The following is a 12,064-nucleotide window of genomic DNA, read 5'->3' as shown; positions in this document are numbered from 1 at the left end:
GGGAAAATATTAAATAATAGGACTTTATAAAATCTTGCACCAACTTACACCTGGTTTGCAGGAAGCAGAGAAACTCACACTGTAGTACAGGAGCTCCAAATTATCTTTTGATGGACAAGTGCAAAAGAGCACTGGAAAAGGCTGAAGCTGCTTTGCCAAACTGGAAGCTGGCTGGCTGAGGGCCTGTGCTGGTACAAAGCTTCATTAGGGGAGTGTTGTGCCCCAACAAATGAATCCTGCTGAGCTTCAGGGCAGAGAGCCACCCTAGTGCTGCTGGAGAGGCCAGAGCTGGCCCTTCAGGTCAATTCTGAGTGTGGGTTTTGGGCCATGTGCACCCTTTCCATGTTTCTGCACAAAACCCCTCTGAAGTGCCTACTTTAACAAAAGAAATAGTAACATTTCTTCTTTGCCCACAAATTAAATCTAATTTCTAAGTGATACTTCCTGAGGGAAATTAACTCTCTTGTACGTTCTCATTGTGAAAAAGTTAGGAATTCATTGTGATCCTTTTCAAGGCAGGTACCCAGAAGCAATTCTGCAGTGTTTGTATGATTTTGATGGCAAACCAAGCCATTGAATTTCTGATAAAATGTTTTTATGTAAACTTCAAGTAAAAAACTGTAGTTTGAACATCTTAAAACACACAGGATTTGGAAAATTGGAACATGTCAGGATGAAACTGGAAGAAAATAAAGTGGTGATATTTGCTTAGTACTTTCTGTGCAAAGGAAAAACAACTGCTAGTCTCAAGAGCTAGGAGCCACCTGCATTATTGGAAACTGAATCTTGATCTGTTAGGGCTTTTTCTATAACACATTCAAAGACTTAGCAAATTATAAAGCAGAGTTTTCTGTTCTATATATTTTCCTGTTAAGAAATTACACAAAGCACCTTTTTCATATTCATTGTGAATAATGAATTTCAGCATTTCTTAGTGGATGTCTGGTTCAAATGAGAAGAATAGCAACTGTTTCTGGAGTGAAGAACTATAAATTCTCTCCACCAAATGTTAGAAGATTGGTCCAGAATTCATCTCAAGAGCTTGTTCAGTCTAGTTTCTTGTCTAGAAGCAGAAGCCTGTGTCTAAACTATTCCTCGCCCATGTTTGTTTTATCTCTTCTTTACCGCTTTCAGTGATGGAGATTCTATCACTGCTCAAGCCATTTAAGGTATCCCTGCTATTAGAAAAAGATGGTGGCTTAAGAGGTGATGGCAAAAACACTTCTCACACTTTCATGCACAATCTTTATTTTCCATAGTTTAATATAAGCCTGCTCTTTCTTATCCCACCCACAAGGGCCATGGAGAACCATGTCCTCTTCTTTGTAACTTCCTTCAACTTAATTTAAGGCCATTATTTTCTGCTTTGTTCCTGGAGAAAGCCTTTCCAGCCTGCCAGCTATCCCTTGTAAATCAGGTTTTTCAAATCTCTGACTGATGGTGCTTCTCTGTCCTCCAGATTCTCTGAAATAAATTCATTCTTGAAATACCTTGTCAAAAACTGGACATAAAATTCCAGGAGCAGAGTAGATGGGTGCTCTACTCTGTTGTATACGTGGTAACTATAAATTCTATTGATGTATTGCATTTTTTAAAGAAAAAAGTCCTCTGCAAGTTAATGTCAGCTGCAAATTTGATAAAAAATACTTTGATACTGTGATTCAAGTTTTTGGTCAGTATTTTATGTGGAGTTGACTGGTACCTCTGTAGGATTTCCCTTACTTCAACCTTCCAATTTCAAGTGTTCTGTAGCTGAGCAGAATATAATTTTCCAAGTAGTTTTTACCTGCCATGTTTTCCTTGGTTTGCCCTTTGGGAGTTTTATGTGAGATGAAGTTGAGAGGCATGACATCTAAGGAATGTCTTGGCTACAGCAATAGTACTGTAGCTGCTGAAAATACATATCAAGTGAGTCCCACTTCATATCAGTGAGTGCTTTGAATTAGTAAATATTTGTAATAGCAGAGGTTGTCACAGCTTCACATGTGCCCTATGCTCGTTTTTGCATATGAAGATTTACAAAAGGAGGCGTCCCAGTCTGTCCTTTTCCCTGTGCCAGCCTTATGGTGGGATAGAACTGTAGAAAGATCTCGTTAGATGATTTGGCTAATTTCTCCAAAAGCTCTGTAGTCATTCTCAGCTCTTTTGGCTTTTTTCTTAATTAGAGCCTCTCTGACTTGTCTAAATGGGAGCATTTTTTTGGTGAGCTGTGATGGATTTGAAATACAAAGGTGTGAAGCTCTTGTGCAATTTTGGTCATAGACCTATCCCATTGAAATGGCCATGGGAGTTTGTCTGTAGCACAGTGCTGAATGCTGAGCTGATGCTCAGTAACCCCTTTTTGTCCTGTGCAAGGATGCACAAGGTTCCTGTGCAGCATTTCATGGGGGCTCAGAAAGGTCTGTTTGACTGAACTGTGGCACTTCAGACATCTCCCAGCTTAGTCAAGATGAAGTATGAAACTGAAGGTGTTTTCCAGCAATTGGCAAAGGCAGAAAATGTTACCTGCTGCATCATATGGCTGCAGCTGGGCATCAGGGTAGAAGCTGGGGATGCTGATCTCCTGACAGGTCAGTTATTCACGTGGCACAGGTGTGTGTATATTTACCCAAGGGTGTAGAATTTCTAATTGGCTTTATAATTGGTACCATTCTTCTGACTGGCAGAGGTGCTTTTTCCTGCCAAGTTGTTGTGAACAGAAAGTGAGGCATGAGACACCACATATTTTCCTGAGGTGTGAAAAGTTCCAAGCCTAACAAAGTGAGATGTGGGCTGAAAACCCAAGAAGAATTCTGTGATGTGGTAGTTTCAGAAATAAGGTGCATTGCTCTAATTATTGACGTGTCAAATGTTAGAGTGCTGTTTACATAGGAAAATTTAAATCTGATAGTGGTGTTGTATAGAGTTATTTTCTGATTTTTAACTATGTTTGCCTTGAATGAATCTGGTGTATTTATCTTAAATTTTATCTAAACCTTTAAAGCATGTTGACACTTATTATGCAGAAAGAAAACTTTCCATGTGTTGTTTTTTTTTTTAATAACAATGCTGAGATGTGTGTACATCTCCCCTTTTTTCCCCAGCCACTAGAGTCTCATTTTTGTTATTTTTAAGTAACTTTGCCTTTATCATGCCTGTGGAAGGTACTCAACAGATTAATGCAGATATTTAAACTCAACTGTGATAGAATAAGAGCTTAAGAACTATGAATCACCAGCCCCCTAGTAATTCTCTGTGTGCATCAATGCTAGATAATAAATTTTATGGCATTAATATTCACAGTATTTCTAGTTTTTCTCTTTCTTGCCTAACGTACAATAGCTTGGAAGGTAGATGGATTGTCAGCTTTCACAGTATCACAAAGTACCTTGTACCTTTACAAAGTCTTGAAGGATTTTTGAAAAGGGGTGTTTTTCATTTTCTTGGTCAACTTCTTCACTCCCAAGAAAAGCAGTTCAGCCAACAATTTTATTGGTCCAAGTGAGGGATCTTGCTAGAATTTGTTGGGAAGCTTTCAGATAATTTGAATGTAATGTTTCTACAATTGTGGCAGCTTCAGAAAATGTTGGGGGTTTTTTCAATTAACAGGAGACTGTTTTTTCACTCATAGCTGTGAAATACAGAACTATGACTTAGATGTGTGTAGGTTTTGCCAGGAGTCTGTGTAGTGAATGCTGTTAAGAAGTCAGCTGCCTATGGAAAGTGGAGCATTGGTGAGCTGATGGATGCTGGCACTTGTAATAATATCTGTTTTGGAAAGTGGGCAGGGGAAGATGTACTGAGGTAGGAGTCACAGGACTGTATCCTGGATACTGAGTTGCTCTGAGCTGGTAAATACCTCTGAATTCTGCTGATGGGATTGACATTGGTCCCTCCACTGAAACACAGGAAACTACGTTAATTGTAAGATGCATTAAAATTTCTTTGTTGATGTGCCAACTGAATTTTAAACCTATTTTGTTGTGAGTTAAGTGTGTAATTTGTGTGATCTTCACTTTCCTGACATAGGTTCTTGGTCAAATTATTTGTTGGTGTAGATGGGATAAGCAAAGATAGAATCCAAGAGGATTAAGAACTGTGAGAGCTATTAGCTGATGTGATTGAAACTGTTCTCTTCAGCCTGGTGGAGTCCTGCCTACTCTAAACAGCTGATGGAGAAGCTCTCTCAGCAAAAAATGTTTAGAAATAACTAGAGTTCTCAAATGCCAGTTTTTTGGCTGGATTTTCCAGTGTTTTTCTATGGTAGTGCAGCAAAAGGATTGAAATATATTGAAAACCTTTTGGCTTAGGATATGGGGTATTTTTATTTGCCTATTCTCTTTTCTTCTGTTCTTTGATCAGTTTTCTTCCTTTCTACTAACAATCTATTATTGATAAATTATTTTTAATGAAGTCTCCTTATTAATTTTGTATTTCTACTGTAAAGACCTTTCTCTTGCTTCATTCTGTTAGGAGATTTTTTGAGGGATTTAGGGGTTTTTTTCTGCAAACATAGTTTTATATCTGTTGCTGAACTAGTCTTTGCTAACACAATTTCTTTTTCACTCTTCCATTTACTCTTTTGGAATGAGGACAAAAATATAGGCCTTATTAATCTTTGCTTTCCAAGCGTAGGTATGTATTTGAGTAAGCCTGCAGAAAAATCTTTGTATGTTTTTGGGGAAGCAGAGACACAAGGGATTTGGGACTTGAAAGCTTTAGCAAGTCTCAGGCAGGGATTTTTGTGACTTTTGCCCTGTTAATTATTTCTCAACTTTCTGAACTGCTTCCAAATGTGATCACATTACTGTGTGCATCATTGTGAGAGACAGAAATTTGTATTTTTAAGATTCTTACATTTCCTCTAAAAAATGCGTTGGTATTACATATTTGCTATTGTTCTTTTGCGTGTTTTTCATAGCATCCTCCTGGGCAGTTGAGAAGGAAGTACAGTTCCTGCTCCACTATTTTCCTGGATGACAGCACGGTCAGTCAACCAAACCTCAAGTATACCATCAAATGGTGGGTTTTACCATTTATTTGTTTTTGCTAGCACTTACATTTTATGTGTGTATTTATGTATACCTATTTGTGAACCACTCCTAAGCAAGCTTCAAAGGTTTTAGTTTTGTATAAGTAATAAAATTATTTAATCAGTCATGCTCCAGAGTTACTGGGTGATGTCTCAGATGAGTGTTTTAAATTTCACTGGTGTCCTTTTACTGTTGGAGAGAAATGAAGTTGATATTTGCAGAGTATTGTTCTTTCCATTTTGTACAGTCAGGGGAAAATAGAGACCAAATGCTCAGGCATTTTGTTCTCTTTGTTAGTGGTTGCTGATAGCCTCTCTTGGGTTGGCTGTAGGTTGGTTACCTTGGTGTATACAAATGCAAAAATTTAAGACAATATCTGCTGCAGAGGTGTTAAATGAGAGACAAATCTATTAAGACTAGCACATCCAGAGGAGTTTGTAATGTGGTCACTAAGACAGTCCTTAATTTTTCTGTGAGAGGAGAAAGGTTTTGTAGTTAAACTGATGCCTGATCCTTCATCAGCTCTTTCTGCCTGGAATATAGCCTTGCTTTTCTTCATGTTTCTGTCACTAGTAACTTAAAAATAGTTCTGATTAACACTTGAAAAAGTTTTTCCATTTCTGAGGTGTTTGGGCTTTTTTCCTCCTTGGATCTCATACCCTTCTGCTCTAAAACCCTTTGTATGCAGAATAAGTGCAGCCTTTTGGGTGGGTTTTGGGTGTGTTTTTGCATTAGACCTGCCATGGCTCGTGGGAAGAAGAGATGGGTTCAGGTGCAGCAGCCAAGAAGCATTTTCAGGTCACAGAAGGATGAGGTGATAGTGAGAAAAGGGTGGTGTGTTTGGGAGGGACTGAGGTGCATGGTGGGGAGCGGAGGAGCCCGTGCTGGGATGGGGCAGGGGTTCTGCAGGGCTCAGGCCAGGCTGCCAGCATGGCGAGGGTTGGAAGCTGCAAGGGCTCAGAGGGCTTGAGAAGGGACTGCAGAGGGTGAGAAACTGAACTCTGGCACACAAACTCTCTGCATCTTCTGTCCAGCTGCACATTTGGCAGGTTGAAGGGTAAGGAGACAGTAGGATTATTGCTGTTGTAGGACAACTTCATTTTTTTCCCCACACCTTGCAGTCTCTGCAGGAAAATAACTATTGCACATAGATAAATCTAGGAGGGAGGCATTTTGCTCATCTCTTCTAGGTCATGTTATGCACTGGTGTGTTTAAAATATTGCTGTATCCACTGCAGCATCTGCAGCAGTCAGGGTGGCAGGGGTAGGGTGATGGAAAGCTCCATAATCATCATTTCTGCACTCTTAGTGCCAGCTGAACCAGTGTATGAAAGGTAGAATGAAACTTGGGTGAGTTACTGTCTTGCAGCCCTGAGAGACTTTCAGATTCTGATACAGATTTCTAAAGAGTAAATATTTTCTAAACTTAATTTGACATTGTGTTACAAAGGCAACCATATGGGCAGCAAGCAGAGCTGTGCACATAGTTTCTTGCATCTGCTTTCATTAAGTGAACTGGAGCTGCAAGTGTGTTCCTAGGGGCATAATTTAAAATTAAATTTTAAGATTAATTCATTTTGTGAATATCTTTCTGTCAAATCAAATTCATTCATAAATGTGGGTTTTTCTTGTGTTCAGTAACAGCTGTGGTCTTTAAATGGCTGTGGTGCACCCTATCTCTTGAGTCCTTAAATATGTGTTTGTAGAAAAAAGCCAAATTTAAAAAGCATGTATGATCTAAAAACGTGTAATACAGGTAGTAAAAGTTCATAAAAATTTAGTAAAATATATTTGCTTTTAATGGAGAAAAATGTTTTCTACTGTATGGCTGTTCAAAAAAAAACCTCCAGTCAAACCTGAAATAGTATAAAATTCTGCTAGAGTTTTAGCACAAACATTTTCTTTTCCTAACATGTAGTATCTCAGTTTTCATATAAAAATTCTGAAATAAAACCAGAGAGCAACCACTTGACCCTTAAAAGGTGTTTTAAGGAAAAGGGGGGAATTTTGCATCAGTATAAGACGTAAGTATCTTACAGTGAATCACTGATGAAACAAACTGTCTACAGAGAGAATCAGTGAATTCCCTCCTCCATCCTCTTTCCCCTTTAGCTTAAATTGGTTTTATGCTGCTGGAGTAAGTAAGGGAGAGAGGTGGCTCGGCTTCATTCTTCAATAAAAATATATTGTGAGTAAAGCATGAGCTGGGAGTTGGAAACTGTAGGATAATCATAAGGATCCATGCTTTAATTTTGTTCCATCTCATGAGAACAAAATGAGATCTGTTAGTTGTGTACGTAATCAAAACCTTAACTTTCGGTGAATATAAGGACACTTTTTGTCTGTGTGCAGAATATAAGCAGGGGTGCTTTGGTGTGTGGCTGAGAGTAGGGGAAATGCATAATGCAGTTAGTTATTCAGGGAGTTGTCTTTCCTGAGTTAAAATAAGTAACTTGATGCTATAAAGGTGTAGGAGAGTGGTATTTGAGTCTGCTGTTTGAGCAGCTATATAAAGACAGACACAAGCAAGGGATTTAAATAAACAATCATAAGCCAATGGTGATGAAAACATTTTGTGTTAACCTGGCAGCAAAACTAAAGAGAATGTCCAATGCCTGTGGTGCTTTGTCTTCAGCCTTGGAAGTCAGTAGGGGTTTAATCAATGGGTTTAGTGGAGCAGGGCATTAAATGGAAAGTATGTGCAACTTGATAGTTGAAATAAGATAATATGAATATGATGATAATATGAAGTAAATTACTTCATTACTAGTAAAAAGGATGTAGTTGGAGTGTACAAAACAAATATTATTAGATTGTCTGTTTACAGCAGTTTTCCTGATATCCAAGACTGAACAAAAGAGAATTGGCTGTTGACCATATACTGTTTGTCATGCTTTGTGCTAGGTTTTAAATTTGCATGTAATATGACAGATAATATAATATGGCAGTCCTGAGATATTAACTCTTTATTTTTCTTTACAGTGTAGCTCTTGCAATATATTACCACATCAAAAACAGGTATGTGAATAGTTACTGAAGATATCTTTTATTGAAACAAGTGAACTGCTCAAACCCTAAAAAACCATGCTTAGTTTCTTTCAAAATGTTTTTGGGTACTCATTTTCTTAACTTACAGGCTAGCAATAAAAACACACACATTTTTATATAGGTATTATTTTACGTAGAAAAATTTAAATTGGAGGATTAAGTACCATAAAATTGGAACTACAGCTCAACATTTAAAAGCTCTGATCATTCAGTGTTTGGTTTTATATGGGGCACTTCTGCATTGTTGTATATGTTGCACTTACATGTAGAAAAATCTGAATAGTATCTTCCAGTTTTGTATTTTTGGCTGCACCTTTGTAAAGGTAACTGTGTTTATAAGTGATCAGTTAGGATTTTGAAATAAAACCCTTGAATTATACATTAAGACTGGCATTGTGAATAGATGTCATTCAAGATGCCTCAGAAACAGAGCAGGTTCTGGCTTATCTCTCCTGGTGTAGTATGTTTTAGATCTCTGCTCAGTCGAGTTGATGGAAAATGAATAGAAAAAAGGTTCTCTAAAAAGTGACTTGGCACATACATGAGTATTCTTCATGTTGAATTGTGCTTTTGTATCTTAAATTCCCTGTCCTCATGGTACGTCACAATATCCTAAAATAATATTTCCTGACATTTCTAAGGAGAGGTTGTATAAATAATTCACGTTACTTTTGTGTCCATGGTTTTTCAATTGGCCTTTTCAGAGAACTTGGCTTAGATCTTGATTTATCAAGCCACTTAGACGCTTTTTTCTTCTGGACTATCAGAAGTCCAACTAGAACAAAAGGAATTACTCATGAGTTTAAAGTTCAGCTGGTACGTCATTCAGGACCATGGTTCAGGTCACTGGAACCCATCACACTTCTTGAAACAAGGCTGACATCTCAAGAGAGTCCTTTACATGTGCACAAGGGCAGAAGGGCTTAGGGCTTGATTCCCTCTGAAAGCTCTTAGAGGACTTTCTAAGACATCAGTGGCCCTTGGACTGAAACATGGCAGTGTATAAAGCAAAAGTTGGAGTGAAATCTTCTCTTGAACTTTTGATCTCATTTACCAGGAAATAAGGCATGAGTGGTCATGCTTGGATTACTTGTTTATCCATCTGTGGTTCCTTTCCCCCCTTTTTTCCGTGGTCCCTGGATTAGTTAGCTAGTCAGTTTTCGCTATGCTTGGCTAAATAATAGAGATCTCAAAGATAATCAGACTCTAAAGTTTTGTGGAAATCAATTAAGTGTTCTCCTAAGTATCATGGCAGCTGAGTAAAAGGCTTGAGAGAGTTGGGCACATCAGAGACAAGAGGTAAGAGACCTCAGTAAGAATTCTCAAGTGAGCAGGAAGAATCCAGAGCCACAGTGTGCCAGACATGGCCATCTATGCTCATTGCCATGGAACTGATCCCTGTCTGCAGTACATTATGCCCATTTGTTGGCTTGCACAGCCTGATGCAAATGTGACCTACAGCTGGTAGACAGAGAGACCAGGCCTTTATAAAATAGAGTACTCTGTCAGCATCTTGAAAACAAATGCATTTTGACTGTTACTTTCTTGGGAAAGGTGCTGTCTGTCCTTTCACTTTTGGGATGGAGAGGTGATTGATTCAGGAAACTGCTTGCTGCTGCTTTCCCTGGGTTGTGCCTGGGGTGGGGAAGTGCTGTGCCTGCCCTTGGGACAGTCCCAGCAGTGATGCTGGAACCAGGCTCATGTGTGTCAGTGAGGAACTCGGGAATGAGGGATGTGAAACAGCTGCTCACTCTTGGGTTCTCTCTGATTTGGGAATGGAGGGACAATGTGATAACAGCACTCAGTTGTGCTTGCTGCTGAAACAGCAAGAGCAAAACATATGTTCTGTTTCCTGCTGTTATAGGAGAAAAGGAAGTTGTTGACGTATGTGGGAGATTTTGGTTCATTAAGGGGGATGGGGAGTGGGAAACCACTGTGACTCTTTGATTCAAGGTTCATTTTGATAGAAAATGAGTCAAGCATCTCCTTTTCCAGAGAATAATTCATTTTAGACAGTGTTTAGTTGGCCCTGTTCTCCTGCATAGGAGACTTAAACCAAAATTACTTCCTGATGTTTTAAACCGTCACCCATCTAATTTTTTTGAGAAGCTATGCATGAAATATAATGTTTCTTCACATGTTTCTCACAATTCATTTGATTGTGCCATTCCAGTTATCATTCCTCCCTTTCCCAATGTCTCCTATCATGATTATAGTGATCAGTGTTCTTCATGTTTTGTTGTCTTGGCTACTCAGCAAGTAATTAAAAAACTACGCTCATCTTGTTTTGGAAGGAATGCATAAGCATTGGTGAATTTGCTAAAGAAATAAAATAAATGCCAGCAAGCTGACCATAAAGAATGCTTGAGTAATCAGTAGATGGTCCATTTTTGAAAGAGTACAATCTGTTTTAGTGAAGACAAAAGCCTCTCAAGTTTTTTAAATAGATTTTTGAGGGCAGTCACGTGTGACCTCATAGCATACAGCAGCTACAACCTGAAGAAATAAAATAGGAAATTATTGACATTGTGAAGTGCCATAGTTTACTGTAGCACACCACCATTTCAGGGAGACTACTTCTGCATTAAGATACTGCTTTTTTAGGTAGGGTTAAAAGAGTCTGGCTTAGAATCCTTGCTGATAGGAATTTTCTAGTAATTACTCCAGTCACCCCTGTCCAGGTTTTGGTTTTATTTAATTTTTTATTTTGTTTGTTGCTTTGTTGGTTGTTTGTTTTAATTTAGATCTTCTTCTTTTTTTTTAATATTAAAAATGTGTTTCTTTCCAGTGTTAGCCTCCATTTCAGTAGGAAAAAAAGTCACCTTCAGATGTTGAGTTAATAAATGTATTTTGCAGACATGAGTCCACTGTAAAACTTGTGGTTTGCATGCTCTGAGAGACACGTGCTGCTAAGCAAAGATAGAAAATATATTCAGTGGTTTGTTTGCTGAGAACTGTATGATCAGAGTACCAGGGATGCTAAAAATAAAGATGGGACTGTAATAAGTAGGTCACAGGGATGCATCTGTCCAGAAAGTGCCAGTTCTGGTACAGTTATACTTGGTTTTGTTTGTTAGTGTCCTTGCCAAAGTTACATAGAGCAAAAATCTTACATTGCATCCTGGATGTTAGGCTTGTGAAGTTGCATCAATGTGCATGCTGATATTGAGCTACAGGGATTTCAGAGAAACATCTTATGAAACCAATGAATGGGAATATTATTTTTTCTGAATCTTTGTTTGTATGTGCTTCTTTTGGCTTTCAAAATTCATTAGTACAATAGGGTTTTTCAAGTAAATTAATAGTGAAGTATGTATGTATTAAGTAAAAGATGACTGTAAAAATAACATTGCATGTTAGTAAGCTGTTGTAAATGCAGGTCCACCGATGAGGGGAGAGAATGATGCGTCTGACTCCATCTTATCAGAAGGCTGATTTATTAATTTATTATACTATATTATATTGAAGCATACTATACTATACTAAAGAATACAGAAAGGATCCTTACTGAATGCTAAAAAGATAATAATGAAAACTTGTGACTCTTTTGTCCTGACACAGCTTGGCCCTGATTGGCCAAAGAGTCAAAACAACTCACACCAGAATCCAATGAAACAATCCCCAAACATAGTCCACATGAGCACAACACAGGAGAAGCAAATGAGATAAGAATTGTTTTCTTTTTCTCTGAGGCCTCTCTTGCTGCCTTTCAGCTTCCCAGGAGAAAAACCCTGGGTGAAGGAATTTTTTCAGAGCATGTGAATGCCACAGTAAATGTTTACCATGTTGGTAATGAAGGAGGAAGAGGAGTTGAGAGATTGCAGGGGTGGACATGAATAAGTTAAAAAAAGGAGAAAAGGAGAGTAAGCTGGCCTGATTTTATCAAGTTTGTAGTAGTGCTTTTTAAGCCTCATAGTAAAGAGCACAACAGTTTTGTATCTTGGGCACTGAAAGCTGAGTGTTTTAGCGTGTTTTGTAATATGAATTTCATGTTACACGAGGAG

At 38.3% G+C, this 12,064-nt stretch overlaps 1 protein-coding gene across 5 annotated transcripts in view; it reads left to right on the top strand.

Annotated features, from left to right (window-relative positions):
* Positions 1-12,064, top strand: part of CCNY (cyclin Y) — a 120,252-nt gene that overhangs the window by 84,539 nt on the left and 23,649 nt on the right. For all 5 annotated transcript variants that reach the window (XM_064703947.1, XM_064703948.1, XM_064703949.1 and 2 more), the window contains 2 exons: positions 4,901-5,001; positions 7,995-8,030. In XM_064703947.1, coding sequence (XP_064560017.1) covers positions 4,901-5,001; positions 7,995-8,030 — 137 coding nt within the window. The remainder of the gene's footprint in view (positions 1-4,900; positions 5,002-7,994; positions 8,031-12,064) is intronic.

Source organism: Zonotrichia leucophrys, chromosome 2 (assembly GCF_028769735.1).
Source record: "Zonotrichia leucophrys gambelii isolate GWCS_2022_RI chromosome 2, RI_Zleu_2.0, whole genome shotgun sequence".
NCBI classification, from domain to species: Eukaryota; Metazoa; Chordata; class Aves; order Passeriformes; family Passerellidae; genus Zonotrichia; species Zonotrichia leucophrys.
Note: the sequence above shows the minus strand (reverse complement) of the source record. Positions and strands in the feature narration are given on the sequence as shown.